The sequence below is a fragment of the Emydura macquarii genome, unplaced genomic scaffold (assembly GCF_026122565.2).
Source record: "Emydura macquarii macquarii isolate MOO-44397 ecotype Brisbane River unplaced genomic scaffold, CSIRO-AGI_Emac_v2 contig_2422, whole genome shotgun sequence".
Taxonomy (NCBI): Eukaryota; Metazoa; Chordata; order Testudines; family Chelidae; genus Emydura; species Emydura macquarii.
The window spans coordinates 15131321-15156425 of NW_027132559.1; the positions used below are offsets into that span (position 1 = coordinate 15131321).

The 25105-nt window shown below is 42.0% G+C and overlaps 1 protein-coding gene across 1 annotated transcript in view; it reads left to right on the top strand.

Moving 5' to 3' along the window:
• Positions 1 to 1027: 1027 nt before the first annotated feature.
• COLQ (collagen like tail subunit of asymmetric acetylcholinesterase) overlaps positions 1028 to 25105 on the top strand; it is a 65072-nt gene continuing 40994 nt past the window's right edge. Inside the window, exon 1 of the mRNA XM_067561642.1 lies at positions 1028 to 1133. Coding sequence (XP_067417743.1) covers positions 1028 to 1133 — 106 coding nt within the window. The remainder of the gene's footprint in view (positions 1134 to 25105) is intronic.

The window sequence follows — 25105 nt, forward strand, 5'->3', positions numbered from 1 at the left end:
AGCAATGACAGGATTCTCCCCAACCAGTTATCTTGACAATATGAATTTCTTTGCACAGCTCTCTTAATAGGAGTACGTATGAGACCTTTAAAAACTAAGTTCCTATGTGGATATTAAAGATCGGTGTCAGTTTTCACAAGAGTAGGGTTTGTTCCATTTCCTTGGCCACATAATTTCCCTTCCCAATCTGCTGTGCAGTGTGCTGTCAACCACATTTCACACCCAGAGCTGTTTGCATTTCAGTGGCACTCCACAACTACTCATTTGTTGTTTCAGCCACATGTTGCATCTTGTCAGTTACCAGGGTTGTTAGCTCTTTGGGACAGGGCTTGTCTTTTTCGCTATATGTGTGTACAGTGCCTGGCACAATCAATGATAATGTCATTTCATTTTAATACTTGCTGATGATAAGAATATTGCTGAATAGTTTGGGGCGTGCTTTGGGATCCCTCAGGTTGAAATGCAGTTTATCTATATAAATGCTAAGCAGTATGAGTTATACAGAGATGTTAGGTCATTATGAACATTTCTCTAATTTTCAGCCATCAGAAGATGATCAATCAGGGAGCTTCTCTATCTTGATGTCTGTATCTGGTTGTCAGTAATGAGGGATGCTTGTTCATAGCTCAGTTTACTATTTCTCCCTTTCCTCCTCCTTGTTGTTATAGTCCAAAATGCCTTTTGGTTTCTGCTAACAAAAACAGAATCCCCAACACCATGGTTTTAATAGCTAATATCCATGGTGGGGGCATCTGATCCACTGCTTGAGTTAAATATAACCCTGTCTAGTGTAAGGAGAAGATTTAATGGGAAATGGTTGGCATTCTTTCTTCCTAAAGGCACAGAGAGACAGAAGGAGAGAGAGAGAGAGGGAGACATACAAACACACACTGACACACACACTCAGAGAAAGGGGAAGAGAGAGCAAGCAAGACAGACATAGGCAGAAAAGACAGTGTAGAGAGAGAGAGAGATCCCCAGCGCAGACCTGCGTCTCTAAGTTGGAATTCTACAGAGTGCAGCCAGCATGGTCGTCTTCAGTTTAATTGCTTTGGGATTTTATCTTCAGCTTTTTTTCTGCTTTGTTCTATCTCACACTTCGTTCATCGACCGCGTCTTCCCAGTTTCATCAGGTAAACGATGATGTTGCTTTAAGTCTTTTTGTTACTTTTTTTGGCTGGATCTTTCCTCGGCAGCCCAACTTTCACATGTTCTAGCAATTGAGGGGGGTGGGGGGATCAGTGCTTGATTGCACATCTAGCAATCAAAAACCTGTTTCGCCACATGCAGTTGGTTTTTGTTTTTTAATTATTATTACTGCTGATTTCAAACATCCTCCCCTCTCCCTTTTCATAATAATAGACATTCTCAGCTGATGTAAATCAACGTGGCTCCATTGACTTCTATGGTGCAACACCAATTTACACCAGCTGAGGATCCAGCCCGATGATTGTATTAATTGCATGTCTGCATGTTTCTTTCTATTTTGGATGAGCTTTAGGTAGATTAGTGCAAGGGAAAGAAAATGAGTTCTGATGTATAGCTGCTTCTATAAATATATCCCTGACCTCGTCCAATGCTGCTGGACTCCAACTGGATGTTAGCAGAATAAACATCATCTGGCTCTGGCCATGACACTAACAAATACTCAGATGACTTTCATAGCAAACAAGAGCCCACTGCATGGAAAAACCCTGACAGGCAAAAGGCAAAACAGATTAATTGTCAGCTGAGCCAGGGCACTGGAAATCCCATTTAATAGGTTTTACAGTTCTAATCAGCTAGGCTTTCCTTTGCCCACTAGCAGGTGAGAGGAAAGTTGAGGAGAACTATGATTTACATCTCTTCTTTGAGTTGCTTTCATCTTTATATGGCAAGTGTCTTATCTTTTTGCTCCTTTTTTCCTCTATCCCGAATGTGTAAAAAGAGATGACCTCCAACTCAAACCTTGGGTTCAGCCAGCCCTAGATTTGGGTCTGTTCTAAAACCAGATCCCAGTTTTGCAGCCTGAGCTCAGCTGGATCCCGAGATACTGTCTCTGTTCATAGCACACTGTAAGTTACCCAAAAGGTGCATGTTTAAAAACTGGAAATAAAATCACTCTTGAAGATATACTGTCTCCTATTTATTTTAAATCTCACTGGTGAAATCAAAGAACAGATAGATTATAGTCAAGGCATTTAAGAGGGAACAGTGCCCAAGAAGGAAGTGTCTGATGATAGACTTCTTAGCCATACAATATTAACTGCCTGGGTGATTTCCTTTAGGTGTTTTTATTCTTTAAAAATTTGCAGTTAGTTTCACTGGCCAAAAAATGAAACTAATTGCATTTGCTTGCAGAAGGTGTAGTACGAGCTTCTTCTCACAGCTCTGTCAATATCCATGCACTTAAATCTTGATCTGTTTTGATATTCCACATGGAAATCTCTCCTTAGCTGAAACTGACAGTCAAATGTCCCTTTACAGATCAGACTAAAACCACCACATTAATTTTTTTCATTTGGGATCTAATTTCTTTTTTTTGTTGGTTTTTGTCTCAGTCAGATTTAACTGCAGAACTATCATTTAAGCCCACTGCACCCAGTTAGCTCCCTCGGTTTGAACTCCTCATTCATAAAAACATATCATCATTCATGTATTAATATTTTGCTGGCAACAAATATAATGGAGGGAACCCTTTGGGAAAGTCCTGTAGCACTTAATAGGGATAGAACCAACAGGGTTATATAGAAATGTAACTGGCTTCTATGGCAGTGTACTCTTCAAAGCTATAACATTTAAAAGAGAAGTTATAGCCTTTGTGTAGTGTTTTTTTAACCATCCTATATAATTCTGTAGGGCAGCAAGTACTTTTCCATTTCGTTCTACAGGATGTTTCATAAACCTATAGAAATGTTATTATTTCTATTCAATTGCATATGATTTTTCCATAAGGGAAATGTTAATACTGAGCTATTTTTTATATCATAAAGCCCCCTATTCATATCTTATAATGCCAAGTCATATTGGATTGTTATGTAGTATACATGTTATTAACCCTGAAAAAACATTTTGTTTACCTAAATGCTTCAAATCTCTCTTAAGATACTAAATTCTAATCAAAAGAATGAGAAGTTCAGGTCATAATCCTGGCCTTTCTCATTAAATGATTTTCATTAATGCAACATGGGTTTTTTCCTGCTAGAAAGATAACTCACACTGCTGTTAAACAAACAAACAAACAAACCAGGTGGGGTGAGTTTGCCTTCTCTACTGGAAAAGCCTGTTGGAGAGGCCATGGGGTAGGAAAACCTCATAGGAGTTTCCTCACATTCCTCCATTGGTGCAGGAGAGGTGAGTTTGCACCAGCAATGGGGAGACTGAAAGTGCTGAGTCTGTAACTCTGCAACAGCATGAATGCTGAAATGGAGAATCAGTATTTACAAGAAAATTCGGAGTGAAAAATGCTATTCACCTGTTTTACATAAAGATTGACACACCTACAGTGCTGAGCCCTGCACATGGAGCACATGGTGATAGGAATAGGTGGGGACAGCATATAGCACTTGAGAGTGACAGACTAATCTGTTGGCCCTAATATCATGTCTGAAGAGGAGCATGGTCGGTGCCCTGTAGCCCTGCAACTGGCTAGCTGTCAACAGTGAGCACTGGCTGTTCACAGATGGAGACAGACTCTGCTCCTAGGAGCTCAGAGGAGCAGCAAAATATTTTCCATGGTGCATCCCCTATGGCTTGCCTATGAGGAATCCTGGCCAACAGGATTCCCAAAGCAGAGTACATCAGGCAGTGTCTGTGCTCCCCTTCTCTGCACCAACCAGCCTGTGGTCTTCTAGTAAAAGTCTCAGAAAAGGGTGCAATCTATTGCATAAATGTAAATGGAATATAGAGGCTCAGTGATATTAGCATAACCTAGTCACTGTCCAGCATTAAATGGTGTGAAACAAGGTTCGGGGTGTGGCATACAGGGACCTCAGCCAGTTTAGTACCATGGCAAACACACCATTAAAAATATCCTTCTAACCTTTTATTAAAGATAAAGAAAAGAAGGAAACACAGCTAAAGCTTTTGAAATGTAAAATATTAAATATGGCTTTCATTTTAACCACATCCCTTGTTCCCGTTCCCGTTAGCTGGAGAGAGTTTTTTGAAGGAAAAATCCCTTGTTTGACAATCTCTTTGATGATATCAAAGCTGGTAATAACTGTTCATTTGGAGAAAAGAGAAGAAGTTAGCTGAGATGGGCAGGAATTGTTGCTGCCGCTGTTAAAGTCCAATCCCATTTCATCCCAGATGGTGGTTGCGATTCAACTGGAGCCGGTAGAGGTGGTAATGTCATCTGGGTCCCTCTCTCTGGCCAGGTGTAGTCAGGACATTTCTCAGGATCAGGCCTGGTGGTGGTAGGTATGGCTGTCATGATGGTGAAACTCGTTCCAGTTGCCAATTTTTCCTCCTCTAAGTTTTCTTTAAGGACCCAGAAAGGGATTGATGACTGGAGGAGCCCATCCCCTCATTCTTTTGTTCACCAATTAGGCCTAGTTTCCAACACACCAATTTTGCTTCACTGATTTCTGATTCTACTCTTCTCTTGTTTACCAGATGTTATCTTAACACACAGTCCTTGAGTGATGTCTGTAGGCCTTTTTGTTTGGACTAATTTAGTCTTTCTGTCTCCCTTTAGTACCTTTTCCCATCAGCATTGATTGTTACAGGTTATTGGGACATCTGAACTTACACTCACTTTTTATAATTTAAGTCACAATTAGGTAAATTTGTAGGTCCAATTATCACAACAGATCCAAATGTCACAGCTTGGGTCAATCTCTAATTTCAATGATCGCAATGTACAACATGGCAGTTCTGGTTCCAGTGAATCTCTGTTCAGGGTGTAGTTCTGTTTTTAAAAACTGACATTATTATTATGGTAGCAAGTGAAGGCCCGAGTCAAGGATCCAGGCTCCGTTATGCTAGGCACTATACACATCCATAATGAAAAGACAGCCTCTAGATTACAAAGGCCACTGTAATATATTGAAAATTGGAACTCTCCTGTGCAACCCTCACAACTATTTTACCGGGTATGAAATATTTTGTACTAACCTCAACAGGATCACTCTCATTAAGCCCTTGTTTGATACTTTGTAGGAAAAAAGCTCCTAATGGATGATGTAGTCAGAATTCCTCTAAATAATGGTTTAAAAACTCTCTGCGTGAGATCCTGGCCCTCCTGAAGTCATTGGCAAAACTTGCATTGACCTCAATAAGGTCAGGATTTCATCCTTAATTTTTAAACAGTTAGCTATAAGGTCAGTGAATCGTATGCGAAAGCAAAGGGGCTGATCCAGCAACCTTAAAGGAAAGTGACCATTTAGGAATAAGAGTGGGGAACACGAAGGTGGTTTAAGTTTCACAAACCTGGTTTGCATGTCACATAATTTCTACCCTTATTTTAAACTAGAGATGGCCCAAAGAGGTTGGGGTTTGGTTTTAGAAAAATAGTGATTTAAATTAATTTAAAATTTAAAATATGTTTCCAATTAGATGGATGTTTGTACTACCCAGTCATTAAATGTTCTTTATTAGAAGTAATTCTATTCCTACATCTAGGCTAAATGGGGAGAATATATAAACAAATGCATTTATCCTTCAGACCAGAACTTACATTTTCCCAAAGTCAAATGTAACTTTAAGTTAAACATTTTCAAATTCCGTTCTAAATCTACAAGTCACCGTTTTCAAGAGGGATGCTAATTTAGGCCCTGATCTTGCAATGTGGGATCTGCACAGATCCCCCTGAAGTCAAAAGAACCCTATGCAAGGGGCAGGAGTCCATCCACACAAAGCTCAGTGCAGGACTGGGGCCTTAATGGAGGAAATTGTTCTCCCATCCTCTAACATAGGATCAGAATGTGAACCCTTTACTCACACTGGTGAGTACCTGTTTACACGTGTATTGGTAATTGCTTGCTAAGGGGAGCGAGGGACCCAATAATAGGAAAAGGTTTATCAATGACAAATAAAATAACAAGAAGAGATTGCTCTGACTATACCTGGATTTGAAACAATAATCTTTTAAGGAAGAAGCAAAGTTCTGTATCTGATGATAGAAATCTCACATCTGGGAAGAAAGGGGGAAACGAATATTTCACAGTTTGAATTCCCAGTTATCGTAATGGCCCACTGCATTCAGTCACTGTAAGCCTGGATCCCAAGCTAATGATCTGTATTTGGCAACTAGAGATGACTTCTTATTAAAGAACAGGTTTCAACACTAGCCTTGCAAAGTATAAAACTAATCATTTAATAGTGAGACCATTCTTGAGTGATGAGTATTTCCTAAAGTTGTAAAAATACATCTGGCTATTTTCCAGATACGCTTGAAAACTTGTGGTCTTTTATTTATGTCCTCACATATCTGACCATGGCAACAGGTCACAAATAAAGAGGTTATCAGGTCACGAGGTGGTAACTAGGAAGCAGAGATAAATAACATAGGAAAAAAACGTTCTTGATTACACAAAATATTTTGGGACGGAATGACAACTTGGATCAATCTTTTAAAAAGAAAGATGTAGATTAAAAAGTAAAACCCTCACCCCTTTCCACCCTGCTCCCCCACGGATCCTCACCAACCTGGTGCAACAGTGCATCGCAGTTCCTAGAAATCCTGGAAATGTCATGTCAGCACCAGCCAATCTGTTTTCCTAGTGCTGAAACATCATTTCTAGAGGAAATGCTTTAGGGAATAATATTACAGCATGTTCAGGCATGTGACCATGGCTCCACATGTCAGTGTAGCAATATGGCAATAAAACCATGGGGAAGGGCGGGTAACTAAATCCCTACTTGTGGCATCAGGGTTATTTAATGGCGCGTTGTTCTCAGAGGGTCCTGCAGCATCGCCTGCTAAAGATGAAGGGTGGCTGAGTTGCTTTATCATATTTTTCCAAAATTCTGTTCTGGTAGGTCCTTGCACTGCGTCCATCACCCTGGCATCTGAGTGACTCTGCTGTACAATAGAGGAATGAAGTAATTAAGTATTAATGAATTCTAAGAGCAAATTCTCACTCATTTTTAGTGGGGTTAAGTGAATCAGTTTGGAATTTCTAAGAAGCACACTGAAGCAAACCTTCAGAGTTCAGAGCAATTAAAGATCCTTATTATCATTGTTTCTTTATTATTAGCAACTAGGAGCCCTGAGCATGGGTAAGAACCCCATTGTGCTAGGCGCTGTACAAACACAAAACAAACAGTCCCTACCCCAAGGAGCTTATACACTAAGTCCTCTCTCCCTTTCCTAGTGACCCAGCCTGAAGGTTCCTGAGGGTTGTATAGAGAGAAGGGAAGCCACGTAACATGCTGGAAAGCCACAAAGTGGGCAGGGAGGAGGAGACAAAATATTGGGATGATTAATCTGACAGAACCCTCCCTTTTATGCCCAACACAAATTTGTAACATGATTGAATTATCTTCTGTGGGCTTCTAAGAATATTGATACCCAGTCCTATAAGATGAATGTGGTAGATTTCACTGATTTAAAGGGCTACAAAAAGATTATAAAATGCAGCATTATTGACATTATTGCTGCCATTATTTTTGCTTGCTCTGAGTTACAATGATGATAAATGGATGCTTTTAGATGGTGTATTTTTCAGTGAAAAGGAATGAAGTGTTATGCTGGGGGTTGGGTGAAACCTCATTGAAGCCGGCAGGTGTAAGAGGATAAATGTAAGAAGCAATTAAACTCCTTTATGGAATAGCAAGCTAAACAATAGGAACCACCACTCAAAACACAGGCCACATATAAGGTTGGTCACAAACTGAGTTATGTGGGCAGAAGGGTTTCACTAGGAGTTCAGTGTGAAGATAGGGGGCTGGGTATTGTTTGAGGGAAATGCATATGTGCGGAAAGAGGCAGCAGAAATACCACAGAAAGTGGCACAGAAACACCAGAAACAGCCAGAGAAGCATTTGCAGCATGATCCTGAGAGAGAGAGAGAGCTTGTGGGCAGCATATTGGCTGGAAAGAGGCTTGGAGCTATGAGCAAAGAAACTGCTTCCTGCTGTTTGATTGCTGCTGTGTTCTGGGAAACAGGACTGTGTACATTCTTTAGAAAGGAACAGGATTGCATCAAAGAAACAGCTGGCTCTATCTCAGTTTCTCCCCAACTGGAAACAACCGGCAAGAATATTAGCTAACCACTCAGGTCAAAAGGATAACAATGGTATATCCTCACCCCCTTACCTTTGCTTTCTACTTTAGACTACGTGTTTTTTCCTGCAATAAATATCAGTTTGCTAAAGACCACTAAACACAAGAGGAAAATATTTAAAGAGGTACAATAGGATAGGATAGGACTTAAGGCATAAACTCATTTCCCATTGTGTTGCATAAACTCCTATCATATCTGCTCATTACTGGAGATATTTTATTTAAATAAGGAATTTTCCCTCCCAGCATCTCTTCTCTTACTGGATGAAACAATGAAGACATAATTCTGAGTTTCCACAGTAATCACACTAATAGCCACAGAAACAGACTGTGATGTCACAGTAACAATTTGTGACATTGCAAACAAAGGAATATGACTTCATTGCCCAATGGAATAGAAGATGAAGCTGGTTGGTGAAGGAGAAAGCTCCTCTTCAAACACCTCATGAAAATAATAGCCAGGGGACCTAATAGCCAAGTGAGCTGAATTTATATAAATGTTCCCTTTCTGTTTGCTTTAAAAGTCCATCTCCCCTGTAGAAAGGGAATGTCTTTTTTGACTGGAACTCAGAGTTGTTTAATTTTATTCAACCTGCAGGGAGGGAAAGTTCCCTTGTCTGTCTATCTTCATCGCCAAAGCGCCTCATAACCTTTAATGTATTTAGCCTCACCACATCCTTGTGAGGTAGGGAATTTCTCTTATCTCCATTTTATAGATGGGAACCTGGGGCCTAGAGAGGCAAAGTGACTTGCCCACGGTCAGACAGGAAGCCTGTGACAAAGTGGGAATGAAACCCAGGTCTCTGGGCCACAAACTCAGTGACAAGGCTGTCCTGCTTCACATGAAATAATATGGTATATAAACTGTGCATAGAACTACTGTATAGAAAAGGTATTGTGGGTGCTCTCCTGCTTCCCTCCTCCCCCACCACACCCTTTACCAATGCAGGATTATTCCCAATGGTGTATATTTCTCGTGCTAATGCTACACTGAACTTTTCTCAGTTATTTACTTTATTTTTTAATGTGAAAATTGGGACTAAGCTTTGAGGAAACAAGTTTGTCCTGTGTCTCAAAATGTAAAACCAGCTTGGTCAGCGCACTGGAGTACCTGTATTTGTCTACACATCCTGGCACGAGGGTAGTTTAGAACTTTAGATGACCTAAATAAAGGCTTTTCCATCTCTTAACTTCTACACTTCTCTGAATATCTCTTTCCTTTAGTTCAGACTTAACTCCCACACAATTTACACCCAGGCATGGGTATGAAATAATGTTGGTGTCATCCCAAGCATTTTCAGCTGCACCATCTACACACCCCTTTCCTTTCATCTCTGGATACACAGGAATACATTACAGGCACTTGTGGTATAGTATACTGCCAAAATAACATTCACAGAGCTATCAGTGCTGCAAGTTGTTAGCACCCCATTTCCTCTCTTAGTGCCACTGGGGTACAGCTCTCTGATTAGGAGATAGAGACACACATCATTCTCCAAGAGTATCTGTAGTGTGGCATCCCCAACTGGGAGCTGGGCCACAGTTTTTTGCACTAGTTCTAAGTACCATGGCTGTGGATCTGGGGATGTATGGCCTGGCCACTTTTAAGCAGTGGTCCTGTACTAAATCAGTACGGCTTCTGCTGGAGTGGTCCAAAGCATTGCTCCGGTTGAGTGGTCCCAACATCACTGAAATTTGACCCTGCTGCCCTTCCGTACAGATGGACGGGAACTGGGCCAAATTTCAGTGAATGGCATTCAAGTGGTTGCGGCCAAGCACACCGGGTCTCAGTGTCACTCAAATTTGACCTGGCTGCCCCTCTCTCCAGACAGGGGTGGCCAAACCAAATGGGTCGCAACCTGGTGTATGGGGCATCTGTTCCTGCATGGCAAAGTGCAGGGGAGTCTGCCAAGAACTTGATGACACTGTCTCATGCACTGCTTGGGTAAAAAAGAGGGGAAACTCCGTGGCCAAGGGAGACCTGGGGTCCCTGCGGAGGGCAATGAGTGGGACTGGAATGCAGTCCTGCTGGGGGAGAAAGGGGGCGACTGGAATTTTCTGTGTTGGAACCACTATCAACCAGTACCTACTATAGTCCGTTGTATGTATTTATCCCTTCTACTCTTGAGAGGCCAGAGAAAACCTTCCTCTCAAAAGTACCGGCTACTATTCCCCTACCAACTCAGTCTATAACAACAGATGGCTCAGGTCCAGCTTGGATTAAAAAACCCAAAAAAACCACGTACACTGGAAATTACAACAGCGAAAAAAGAAAATACAAATATGATTAAATACTAAATGCCTGACACAGTTTCTAAAGAGCTCCTGCAAGCTAGTGCTAGCAATGCATTGTGTAGTATTCACGAGGTATGGAAAGGCCCAATTCACAGGTCAGTCGAAGCAGGTGGGCCTTCCGCAGCAAGTATGTTGCACCATCTTAGGCCTTGTCTACACCACAAATGTGCTGCCCGTAGAGCTAAGACTAGTGCAGCTGTGCTGGCAGAGCCTCCAATGCAGAAGTAGAGTGCACTGACAGAATTTTTTCTGTTGCCATAGCTACATCTACATTGGGGTTTTTGCCAGCATAGCTGTGTAGACCACAGGTGTGCGATTTTTTTTTTTTCCACACTTCTAACCGGCACAGCTATGCCAGCAAAATGTTGTAGGGCAGAATAACCAGGCCTTAGATTCCCAACACTGACTAATGTGCACCCCCTTACACATCACTCTTGATTTTGGCCCATTAGTCTTGGGGCACCTAACGTTATATAATTCCAGGTGAATGAGCTGGAAAAGAAGGGTATAGCAGGAAAAGCAACGACTCGGAGGACATAAGAAAGTTTAACTTAAAGTAGGTCACACCCTTCTTGTGCTGCCTTCCGGCTCCTCAGCACAACATAGACCTATTTGCATCCACTTAACCCCACCTATTGGACTCTAATTTACACCCCCATCAAGGTTATCTCTGAAGTTAGCCTGAAGTGTATTTTAGGATTTCTTCTCCCTTTTTGTAAGGTTTCAAATACAAACGCCTTTGATTTGAATCAAACTGAACTGGTGTCTGACTGTTATCTGGGGCAGCAGCTGGCAGGTGCACGTCGCAGGAACTGAACGGTAGCCTCGGAAGAGGACTCTAAAGGTAATTCTGCCTGTGCAGCAAATCATAGGCACAGAGACAGTGGTGATCTCCCTTTTTAGCAGTGCCACAACGCATTGTGAAAGCCCGGGCTGTTGTTTGGGGTGCAGATGGTGATGTTATCCTAGACTTGGGTTAAGCAAGGAGTCCCCAATGCCCTGCCGGCATTAATGCTTTAATGCTGCTTTGCTTGACAGTGATCAGCAGCAGGAGGTGCCTGAGTCCTTGAGTTTTCTGGTGAGTCCACATCTTCTTCCTCTTTCACAGCTCCCTACTGACCAGGACCTACCCCCTACACATGTAAGCCCAATGGGATCAAACTGGGAGGAGACAGAAATATGTAGCGGCACCAGTGCCAATTTGCAGCATATTATGGTGTCGTAACATAAGCGACTTTACTAACCCACTCAGGCCCTCTCTCTGTGGCAGGAGAGGAGGGGGGAAGAGCTTTAATCATGGGCTTTGGGGAGGGAAAGAAGAAAAACTCCAGCTGGAAACCCCCTGCTCTTTTTCTTGAGGGAGATAATACCAGCCTTCCCCCACCTCCCAGGACCATCTCCCCTCACCCAAAAGAGGCCACTGGAGCTGGCGCTTGAGCGAATGAGACAGTAATGGTCAAAGGCGAGCGGGAGGGGGCTGAGAAGATGGAGAGCGATGAGTGGTGGTGGTGGTGGGGAGGGAGGCCGCCTACTATTTTCCTCAGCAATTGGAGCCTGGCAGGAGAGAAATGGGGTGGGCAACGAGCTTGTGTAAAGCTGTGTGCATATGGTGACCTCATTTACATGGCACACCTCTTGTGGCGGCATGTAGGGTATGCGTTGCTACACGCACAGTGAAAAGCAGGCTGCAGCCACACTGCAGCGTATAGCTACCCATGTCAGTGAAAGGATCTGGCAGCGGGACGCAGAGGGGAAAGGCTCAGCAGCGGGGAGCTACCAGAGCCTTCCCCCCCCCCGGTCCTCTCCCCCGGCAGAGCCTTTCTCTGTGGCGGGGAGAAGCTCCAGCAGGTTGCTGTGGTGGTGGAAGGTTCCCCACTGCTGCAGTCTTTTCCCACTGCTGGAGCCTTTTCCTGTATCAGGGAAAAACTCCAGCAGTGGGCAGGCAGCAGGACACTAGACTGCTAAAAATAGCAGTGTAGACATGAGAGGCACTGTTTGGGTGAGCAGAGAGCTGTGTAGGGCATACACGCAGGCACATACCTACAGGCTTCAGGTGTGTCTTTACTCACCTAAGCAGTGTCTCAGCATGGACACTGCTATTTATACTTTTATTGGTGGGCTATGCAGTGTATGTACTCTGCACGTTGCTGAAAGGAGTGTGCTGTATAGACATAGCCAGTGTGTGTTTGCATGGTGTGTGTGTGTGTGTGTGTTTGTGTGCACACATATGTGGGGGGTAATAAGGGGTGTCCCCATCTGCAGAGAGGCTGATTGACCTAAGGAAGTCATGGATTCAGTCTCAGTTTTCTTCAAATAGATGAATGGATTACTCATGATAACGTTCCAGAAATTTCAGAGGTACAGGTTTATGCACTACACCGTTATGGGATTAGTTTCTGTAAGAGTCAGGGGGGAAAAGGTATCCCTGCTGTGATTCTACTGAAGCCAGTGGAGACACACCACATAAAACTGGCATACAGATTCATCTCAGAAGTCTTTTGAAGAGTACAGCAGCATCTGCATTTACATGGTTTGACATTTTGACCCATTTCTGAGGCGCCAGATTATTCTCTTGCCATTGCAGAAGCACAGTGCTGGTGTTCCACTGTGTTATTGTTACTAATCTCTCAGATAAAATAAGATAGAACTGTATAACACTGCACTGCATACAGTGCTCTTGTGGGACTGATACAGCAGCCTTACTGCATTGGCCCTGAGGAAGCCCAGGCTGCTGATGAGTGCTGAACTTTTACTAGTTATGAATATTTTGTTTCTTTTAGTTTTCTAATGGTTTCTGAAGGTGTTCTGGCTGCATTACAGGACAGAGAAAACCCCAGGCTTCTGCTAGGGCTGGTTGAACATTTATTGTCAAAACTGTTGTTGATGGACAGTTGAGTTTTCGACAAAACTAAATGTCTATGCAGAAAGTGCCTGTTTCCTGTGGAAAATTTCAAATTATCATTGAAGAATTTTTGGCTGAAAACTTTCCAGTTTTGGATGAAAAATTTGATTTTCTGACCAGCACTAGTTCCTGCTCTAAAGAATTTACAGTCTAATCTCAGAGGGGATGCAATGCAGAGATTAAAAAATACAGTTGGAAGGGGACTGGGTCTACACCAACAAGATTCTATGGTTCTTCAGTTAAATCTTGTGCATATACCAAAACACTGGGTGGGTCATTAGAGAGGGTTGACCTTAGAACTTCTAGTTCCAAAGTACACTCCTCTACCACTTGAGCTAAGAGATTAAGTTTGCTAACTGGGCGCAGTAGCAAGCAGCTATCTTCAGTTGATCAGCCACAGATGATGGGACATGCTGCATTCACCAGTGTTACACATAGGTCATGATGGACCAGATTTTTTTAATACTGATGTCATTGCTGACTCGCTTCTTTTGGGGGTTGTGGGTTTTGAGAAGGGGTTTGGATGAGGAGAGCGTGGTGCTCATACCTGCTCTGTTCTGTCAATAGAGCTGTCTCGAGAACTGTCAAAAGGCTTCCTTCCCAGGCATTAAATCATCATTAAAAACAGGATAGTGCCTTGGCCACAGATGTTTTCACTCTAAAAATCATAAATATATACCTGAAGGCTGCTGCGTACAGAGTGATGTTGTCCTTGTGGGGAGAGAAAGAGGAGGCTGAATGAATGAAAACAAGGCAGAGGAAAGTTTCACTTTCTGGTGAGTGAGCACATACACATTAAGAAACTGGCTTGCCCAGCTTGTTGTTTATGGTTCGTTTTGATCAGCAGCCAAGTGGGAAATGCACCTGTGATGGAGTGTCAGTGACTAGAGGTCTCTCTCCGCCTGACAGAGTCTGTCAGTCAGAATTTGGGCAAGCCATCAAGTCTGATATTGGGAAGACAAGTCGTTAGACAGCTGCTGTGATTCCAGTCAGGGATGAAGGTGAGAATGGCCACACGTAGTGGAAGACAAACACGTTAAATATTTTTCCATGCTATCCCTTTGTCTGGAAAGCTGGTTCAACAAGCTAGACTTTTTTGAACTGAGACTAGAATTGTTTTTTATAAATCAGATAACTTTGAGCAATGAAAAACGGAGAGCCAGATTCTGAGCTCCCACCAGTATTATCCTGCTGTATCTCCATTGACTTCAGTGGATTTTCAGTAGTTATCCATGTATAAGTCCCTATGGATCCTGGGCCTGCAAAGGGATGCTATTTGAGAGGGCCTCTGTGTGGGCATATGGGCAGGACTGAGGCTTTAGTTTAGACCCTGTCTCAGATGGTGATTTTCCAAACCCTAGCTGAAATAGGCAACATGCAAAAAGAAAATTAAATGCCACAGCAGTTTAGTCTTAAAATATTTTTTATTTTGAAGCAACTACTAGACACAAAATACATGCATAGGACTAAATAGTGTTCATATCCTTGATTTAGCTATAAAAATAACCCAGACTCCAACAACAATTTAGGTGAAAAATTATAAGCACTTTTTAATTCAAGACTGATCCTGTTCCACTGAAACAAACCAATGGGAGTTTTTTGACTGACCTCAGCAGTGCATGGTGTTTTTGAGCAATCAAATCAAAGCTTTCCCAAAGTGCTTCACCATAACCTGTATTTATAACATCTATACAGGCAAATCTAAACTGTATTATGAGTAGTCCCACTGAAATCAGTGCGTTCAATCATGGAACAAGTTACTATTAAAATGGGATCAGAATGTAGCCTATAATGATATCGAGTGTTACTATTTTATTATATATGGTTATAAGGTGCCCTTCCCTGTAGTATTATGCAGTTTGCTCCAGTTGCTGTATATAGGAGAGAAAATCTTGCCCGTTCACTTGAAATCAATTTAAAGAATATTACTAATAAAAAATATGTCATCTAAGGTCTATTTCCAGGAATAGCAAATCACTGGTATTCTTTTAAATAGTAGTATTGCAATAAAGTGTTGTAATAAAGAGCCCCGCATTAAAATGTAAATATTGAAGCACAATTCAGGGAAAATTAAGTAAACCCATGTTTAATAAGGGCCTATTCTGTTGGACTTTGAATCAGGCTCCTAGTGCAGCAATACAGTATACAATCTTAAGGCCTGATCCGACTCCCACTGAAGTCAATGAGAGCTCTTTCTTCAGGAGTAATGTTGATGATGCTCTTGCATACTTATACCAGATGTGCCACAATCTTGGAATTAAGGACACCATGGCAGTCTGCAATATTAAAGATCCAAATTCTATCCTCTGTTACACCCATACAAGAAAGGTTGAATTCAAAGTAACCCATGGCAGAATTTGGCCCTACGTTTGTTTATATTTTATTGTGTTGTGTCTAAGCTAAAGACAGGAGAATTCAGAAGAATGTACAGAACCACCAAACCATTGGTTCTTTCAGCTCAAAGTCTTCAAGAAGCACTTCACAACTTTTTAATGTGATGATGTTTTTTTGTTTCTTTTACCAAAGATAGAAATCTTTTTCTTTCTCCCAAATAGAATAAAAGCTTCTGCTGAGGTTCAAATACCACAACCTAAGAAATTCAAAAAGGTGCTTAATTATGGATTCTTTCTGTGGGTGAATTACCCATCTCTAAACTCAGCTAAAACTATGTTTTGGTAGGAATGCTGAATAATATAAACAAACCCAATTTTTCTACAGGTGCAATGCAATAAATATTCTAATCTCTTAAGTAAATAAAAACCTTCTGCAGCTCTTGCTGGTGAAAGTGAACCGGTCCCATCTTGTAATAATAGCTTCATTTAGAAAAGTGATTGGAAGGGAGATCTGTGAAATGTGGGTTTTTATTTTGGATCTTGTGCCCAGAATGTCTTTACCGCCAAAGTGTGTGATATAATCTGGCATCAGTTGAGTCAAACAGTAACTGGATTCTATTCTTGGATAACTATATTCCAGAAGTGTTTTTCTGGTTTAACTGACAAATCCCAGACCTGTTAAAACACCTGCTGTCCTGCTTGTTGGGTAGCTACTGAAAACATGTTCAGAATCACATTGCTGCAGACAACCTCTTTGTGCATGGAAGTAATGAGGCTAAGATTCTCTAAGGGACTGATCCAGTTCCTATTAATATCAGTGGGTGCCGCATCAGGCCCTAAACTGGTAGGATGAAAATCAGCAGGGAGGAAAATCTGGATATTGTATTTTGATTGGCTGAAAAAGAGTGCCCAGGCTGCCAGGATTTAGGGCCAAATGTTGGTACTATTGAAACCAATGGGAATTTTACCATCAACTTCAATGGGTTCAGGGCTTGGCCATTTGAACAGAGTTTTTCACTATCTGAAGTACTAGAATAAATAAATTAGGAGTAGAAGAATTCTTCTGTGATAACAAAACATTATGGATTAGAGCAGTGGTTCTCAACCTATTTACCGCTGTGGGCTGCATATGCAGCTTTCTTTGTGTTATGTGGGCTGCATCCGCACAATATATATACTACCTGTATGGCCCTGAGGATGTCACATGGGCTGCAGCTGTGTACTGATTGTGCTGCAAGTAGAGTGACTGGGCATCCCGATTTTATAAGGACAGTCTTGATATTCAGGGCATTTTCTTATATAGGCGCCTATTACCCCCCTATCCCCATCCCAATTTTTCACATTTGCTATCTGGTCACCCTAGCCACAAGCGGCCCACAGGTTGAGAACCACTGGGCTAGAGTGTGCTGTTGGGGACAGCCCTTTGCTCCCACCAGACCACCACAGGAGGTCATGGAGAGCTCTCCTGGAGCACAGGGAAACATGCATTCGGCTATATCCTTTGATGAGGTCCTGCTCCTTTGGGCCAGTGTGGAGAAGGGGAGAAACACAAAGTCAATGGGACTACGCACGTGCTTGAATTTCGGCATGTGCTAAAGTGCTTTGCTGATATGTTTCCCCCTCTCTCTCAATCAACTCCTGTTCAAAATTGCTCCATTTGAAATTTTAAAAAGCAATTAGTCTAACTGCCAACAACTTAAAACTCAACTTGAGTCTGAAAAATCAAGCCACTGCAACCATTATTGGTTGCATGGGGTCAGATGGACTGGCTGCAAGGAACTGTGGGGCTTCTTTATGTCCCATGAAGCAGGCTTTCATCGATACACGTGTGTCAAGTTCAGTACTTGTGGCACGCACAGAGCTGGATGTGAGAACACTGTGGTTTTATTTATTATTCAGTACACATGGGCATGTAGAGTGCAAATTGGATGTCTCAGATGCTGAGACTTACAATATTTTTGTGTAACAACTAGTCTTGGAAAGAATTTAAAAAACAAACCCAATTTAAAGGTGCCTTTCCCTTCCCGGCTCCTGAGTGTCCTCCAAGCCAGCAGAGGCTGACGCTGTACCTGGGTGGAAAGTCGGTGGTGAGTCAGTGTGAAGGAAGTCAAGGATGCTGCAGCCAGGCTTGGGCAGTGGGAACTCAGTGGCAGGTTGGGGTGCTGGGCACACTGCAGCCTGGAGAGTCGCTGGGAGCCTGGGGTGGAACCAGAGCTGAGCAACGTTGGGAGCTGGGTAGCCGGGTCACCGGGACAGCAGCGCCCCCTGTGGGAAGCAGGAACTGGCACACTGAGGGGAGATGCAGGGACAGGATGGGGTCTGTGGGGAATCACTCCCTGCTGCCCTAGGCCCTCCCTTGCTCCCACCATTGCATCTTCTTTCCTTCAGCTACTTCTGTTCCCTCCCAGAGACTCCCACTGCCCTTCCCTTTTTTTTTTTTAACAACTCCAGCACATCACTAACAATCAGAAACAACACTTGGAAAGGCTACTCGACAAGGGAGTCCCGTTCCTTTTGAATAGTGCTGTGTCCTCTTGTCCCACTCTGCAGTTCTATAACTGGTGCTGACAGCTGTCTGGGACATCTAGGCTCAGGAGGCTGAGTCGTTTCGTAGCTACAAAATAAACCTGGACTCTTGACAGAAAGTAAACCTTGACTCTTCCAATAAATTTTACTCTTTGAGTTTTGAGCAAGCAGTAGGATGGCCATCAAGAAGCCAGTGTTTGCCTTGGGTGAATAACAGGGGTCCTGATTTAGTGTTTAGCTGCACTGCCATTTATTCTCAATGCCTAGAGGCCCCAACCATTACCTGGGACGCTGGAAAAATACATTGGGTATGTCTCCATTTGGAGTTAGGGGTACAATTCCCAATTTGTGTAGACATACTGGCATTAGCTTTCATCAAGTTCACATGCTAAAGATAGTCGTGCAACCAGGGCATTGGTATCGTGGGCTAGCCGTGCTGAGTACAAACCCGTGAGTAAGTATTCAGTATGGCTAATCTGAGCTGCTCAAGTTGCCCAGCCTACACGACTATTGTTAGCATGTTGACTCCACAGGAACTGGAGTGAGTATGCCTGCACAAGCTGGGAATCACACCCACCACTCCAAGTGTAGACATATCCAGCGTGGGGGAGAGTTCCTGCCCCAAAGAGCTTACAGTCAAAATAGACAGAGAGGTGACTTGCACAAAATCTCATAGCAGGGCAGTGCCCGGGTCAGGAATAGAACCCAGGTCCCATGCCTCCATGGCCAGGGCACAAACCACATTGCCTCTTTAAATGTTTTTCGCATCAGTGGAAAAGCCTAGTATAGACATGCTACAGAATTTTAAATTGGAATAAGATCCATTGGGACAAACCACTTTTTACACCAATGCAGCATGTACACTATATAGTGTACATGTATAGTGATTGTCCACCAGTGCAGCTACATTGATGTAGCTATACAGATACAGAAGAACCCAGTGCAGACAAGCCCATAGGCTGATGACTCTCTATGGAACGTGGAGGTTACAATTTAAATGGAGATGGTAGAATACCTTCCTACTCATCATTCTTAATTATTTTTATTAACACTTTTTATGTGGAGACCTTTTCTAATTTGCCTGCAAAGCTAATGTTAAATAAATAAAAATGAAGGAAAGTCATGCATATTTTATTAAATAATGGTCCTTAAGAATTAGCCCCTTCTGCTTCTGCATAGGAGTCATGTGGCTAAAATCCTGTGCCATGCTTTGAAAATGGCACAATAAGTAAAAGCCTAGATTTAAATGACAAAGATATTCATGGTAATTTAGACGTAGGGCCTGATTCTCCATTGCCCTAAGATGACACTGCTCTCGTGGTGAAAAAGGGATGTAAAGGGGATAGATACATCCACCAGGGAACTCTAGTATACACTGACTCTAGGTCACTCCTCTCCTCACAGCTCTCAGCATGGGGCATGCCAAGGGGGTGGCCAAAGGAAAGTGGCATGGCCTGTTGTATTCCGGCTTTTTGTGGTTGTTGAAACAACCATTAAGAGACCTAGGTAGCTCTTCATAAATTCATAAGGCTGCTCTAACTTATGTGAGGCCCCCCAGGCAGCCCCAAAATGTGGGGAAGATGTATTGCATAGCTCAAACCAAATGAAGAATCAGGCCCTGGAGATTTAATTCACCAAATGACAAATATTCTCCCGGTAAGTATTACAGGCTCTCTAAACTCTTATGTGCCATGTGAGTTACATGCAGCCCCTGTTTTAGGAAGAGCTTTTAGCTGAAATTATGTAACAAGTTTCAATCTGGAACACAACTGGTCTTTTTGACCGATTTAAGACAGACTTTTCAATGTAATTTTTGTGTGTTGTGATGTTACAATAAAATTCCATTCCTTGTGAAGAGTATGGAATTGCATTAAAATGGCATGTTATGTGAATAAGGAGACAGAAACAGTCCCATATCCAGTAAATAAGCACTAGAATGTAACTCCTCAGATGTCTGCTTCAGCTAGGGTTGTAATTAATCTCCAACACTTCTGTCAGATTTGTTTTCCTAGAAACTTAATTTGGAAATTTTATATTAATCCCTGTCTTCTAACAGTGGCCAATGCCAGATGCTTCATAGGGAATGAATGGAACAGGGCAATTTTTCAAGAGATCCATTCCGTGTTGTCCAGATCCAGCTGCTGGCAGTCAGAGGACATCCAGATCATGAGACTGTGTCCCTGACCATCTTGGCTAATAGCAGTTGATGGACCTGTCCTCCATGAAATTATCTAGTTCTTTCTTGAGCCCACTTATACTTTTGGCCTTCACAACATCCCCTGGCAATGAATTCCACAGATTGACTGTGCATTGTGTGAAGTACTTCCTTATGTTTGTTTTAAATCGGCTGCCTATTAATTTCATTGGATGTATTATGTAAAGGAATAAATAACAGTTCCTTATTTGCTTTCTCCATTCCATTCATGATATTACAGACCTCTATCTTATCCTCACTTAATTGTCTCTTTTCTAAAATGAACATTCCCACTCTTTTTAATCTCACCTGTTCCATACCCCTAATCATATTTGTTGCCCTTCCCCGTACTTTTTCCAATTCTAATATATTTTTTTTGAGATGGGGCAACCAGAACTGCATGCAGTATTCAAGTTGTTAGCATACGCTGGATTTATATAATGGGAGTATTATATTTTCTGTTTTATTATCTATCTCTTACCTAATGGTTGCTAACATTGTTAGCTTTTTGACTGCCACTGCACATTGAACAGATGTTTTCAGAGATCTATCCACAATGACTCCAAGATCTCTTCCCTGAGTGGAAACAGCTAATTTAGATCCCATCATTTTGTATGTATAGTTGGGATTATGTTTGCTAATGTGCATTATTACTTGGCATTTATCAACACTGAATTTCATCTTCCATTTTGTTGTCCAGTCACCCAGTTTTGTGAGATCCTTTTGTAACACTTTGCAGTCAGTGTTGGACTTAATTATCTTCAGTAAGTTTGTATTGTCTGCAAACTTTGCTACCTCACTGTTCCCCCCTTTTTCCAGATCATTTACAAGTGTGTTGAACAGCACTGGTCCTAGTATAGATCCTTGAGGGACCCTGCTATTTACCTCTTTCCACTATGAAAACTGACCATTTAGTCCTACCCTTTGTTTCCTATCTTTTAACCAGTTATTGATTCATGAGAGGACCTTCCCTGTTATTCCATGGCTGCCTACTTTGCTTAAAAGCTTTTGATGAGAGATCTTGTCAAAGGCTTTCTTCAAATCCAAGTACATAATATCCACTGGATCTCCCTTGTCCACATGTTTGTTGACACCCTCAAAGAATTCTAATAGATGGGTGAGTCATGATTTCCCTTTGCAAAAGTCATGTTGACTCTTCCCCAAACTATTCATATGTTCTTTGAAGTTAGGCTTACTGATCTGTAATTGCCAGGATCACCCCTAAAGCCTTTTTTTTTTAAATCGGCAGTACATTAGCTATCCTCCAGACATCTGGTATAGAGGCTGATTTAAGTGATAGGTTACATGCAACAGTTAGTAGTTCTGCAAGTTCATACTGGATTTCCTTCAGAAAGCTTGGGTGCATAGCATCTAGTCCTGGTGACAGATTGTGGTTTATCAATTTGTTCCAAAAACCTCCTCTATTGACACTGCAATCTGAGACAGTTCCTCACCTAAAAAGAACGCTCAGGTGTGGGAATCTCCCGCTTATCTTCTGTAGTGAAGGCCAAAGCAAAGAATTCATTTTGCTTCTCTGCAATGGCTTTGTCTTTCTTGAGTGATCCTTTAGCTCTTTGATTGTGCAGTGGCCGCTCTGATTGTTTGGCAGGCTTCCTGCTTCTGATGTGCTTAATTTTTTTTATTTTTATCTTTATTTAATTATTTATTTATTTATATATTTGCTGTTAGGTTTTGGGTCTTTTGCTAGTTGCTCTTAATTCTTTTTTGGCCTGCATAATTGACCTACCAGACTTTATGTTCCTTACTATTTTCCTCAGTAGGCTTTGACTTCCAATTTTTAAATGATATGCAGTGTAGTTGTAGCCGTGTTGGTCCCAGGATATTAGAGTGACAAGGTGGTGAGGTAACAGACACTGGTCCAATAAAAATATTACCTCACCCACTTTGTCTCTAATTTTTAAATGATTTCTTTTTGTCTCTAACTGCCTTTTTTACTCTGTTGTTTAGCCCTGGTGGCATTTTTTTTTTGGTCCTCTTACTGTTCTTTTAAAATTTGGAGTATGTGTGTGTGTATATATATAGTTTGAGCCTCTATTATGGTGTTTTTAAAAAATTTCCATGGAGCTTCCAGGCATTTCACTTTTCCTTTTAATTTCCATTTAATTAGCTTCCTCGTTTTTGTTCCATTACCCCTTTTTGAAGTCAAATGCTTCTGCAATGGGTTTCTTTGGTATTTTTCCCCCTACAAGGATGTTAAATTTAATTGCATTATGGTTGCAATTACTGAGCGGTTCAACAGTATTCACTCTTGGACCAGATCCTGTGCAGCTCTTAGCAGTAAATTAAGAATTGCCTCTCCCCTTGTGGGTTCCAGGACTAGCTGCTCCAATAAACTGTTATTAATGGTGTTTAGAAATTTTATCTCTGAATCCCATCCTGAGGTGACCTGTTTCCAGTCAATATGGAGGTAGTTGAAATCCCCCATTGTTATTGGGTTTTATGTTTGTGTAGCCTCTCTAATTTCCATGAGCATTTCACAGTCAGTGTCACCCTCCTGGTCAGGTGCTCAGTAATATATTCCTACTGCTGTATTCTTACTATTTAGGCATGAAATGTCTATCCATAGAGATTCCATGGCACCGTCTGAGTCATTTAAGCTTTTTTGCTATATTTGATTCCATGCTTTCTTTCATATGTAGTGTCACTCTGACACCATTGTGACCTACTCTGTGATTCCTATATATTTTGTACCCTGGTATTACCATGTCCCATTGATTATCATTGTTTCACCATGTTTCTGTGGTGCCTACTATATCAATAACCTGATTTAATATCTAGCACTCAAGTTCACCCATCTTAGTATTTAGACTTTTTGCATTGTATATGAGCACTTATAAAATTTGTCAATATTTAGTTGTGTGCCTTCATGTGATGTAACTGAATGGGACTCTTTTTCATTTGACTTTGTCTTTAGCTCCTACCCTTATTCCTGAGGAATGACTACAACTATGGAAGAGCTAGGCAGATTATTCTGTTGTGCCCCATCCATCAGCCAACCAATAAAAGTGTCAGCTAAATTCTGGTTGCAGAATCTTTATTACTAGTGATGATGGATGAGTCAGAAATAACAATAACTTGATTTTCAGTTCCAAGTTAGGAAAATCTGTGCAAATGTGATATGGAAGCCATTGAGGGAATACATACCACTTCCCTGATTGGACTGAAACTTTGAGAAGTTTAGTGGGAAAGTGGCACAAAATGTTTCCTGCGTGAATACCAGCGGCAAAGGGCAATATTAAGATGCAGATTCAAGAAACTTTCCTGGACGAGAAGAAATATCATTTGAAGTAATCTGTATGGTACCCTTCCTTGGAAGCAAAGTGGCAGGGCTTGGCTACATGGGGAAAAAGCTTGCAGTAGCTAATGTGCACTAGGTACTCTGAACTAGCTACTTCACACAAACTCCCTGTGTGAATGCATTTACTGCACCCTAAGAGTGCATTAGTGTACAGTAGCTTAATGCACTTTGGGAGTGCATTAAGCTAAACCACCCAAGGGCACTAAGTGCGCAGTAAGGGTATCCACACAGGGAATTAATACGGAGGAGCTAGTGCATTTTGCATTCACATCCTAGGTTACTGTGCACTACATTTTCCATGTAGAAAGCCCTCAGTCTTGTCTGGTGAGTGAATTTAAGGCATTTATGTGCTTATCTCCCTCTGAAATCAATGGGAGTTTGGTGCCTACACGCCTTTGAGGATCTGGGCCTAGACGCCTTGACGAAAGGTTTGGTTGTCCCTCTGATGGGTGGCGGAAGGTTGTCCAATTCTCTGAGAGAGAGACTGAGTGTCTGGGAACCCAGGTAATGCTTTTAGACAGGGATGTTTATCTTCTCTAAGTCAAACCGATTTTAATTTGGTATTTTCTTCGATGTTAGTGCTCTTAGTAATTTCTTTGTGTGTTGTTATTCTTTCAAGCCTGGTTGAATTCTCCGGTTCTGAGTTAATATATTGCTGCTCGCAATTATTAAGATTGATTTACATACTCCATCTCCTTGTCTATGGCAAATGCATTGCTTGAACTAGCAATAAAATGCAAAAGGTAAGGAACAGAATCTATCGTGAGCATGTTTTTGCATATGGAGCTCACTGTTCCAGAGGAATCTGGGAGACGTTTTCAATCATAATTAATTTAAACACTGAAAATGAGGGTTAATTTGGCGGCAGTAGAAATCTAGGGCTAGATTCTGGCCACCCACTGCAAATGTTAGTTCAAGAAATGCATTTGCCATTCCACCTCGGCAGACAGGGCCTGTAAAGAGGCTACAATGGGTCCGAGGAGAATTCCCCAAGCAAAGGAGAGGAGTAGGGCTGATGTAAGTGGCATTATGCTGCCCTCGCTGGCAGCACACAGGGATGGCTGGCTCACCTGCCTTATGGCTGGGGAATGCAAGCGAGGAACATCTGAAATCATCACTGCCTCCTTCAAAGAAGGCATTCTATCAGCCACCCAAGGAAATGCAATAGTCCTGCCAGTTCTGACACAACCTACACTCGATGCCAATGGCCTGGCAAAGTAACCCCCCTTCCCCACGCTGCCCTCACTTCCAGCCTCCCCTTCCTGAGAAAAGTGAGCATGAAGGTGATAGCAACAGTAGCCTGGCTCCCACACAGTCAGGCTTCAGG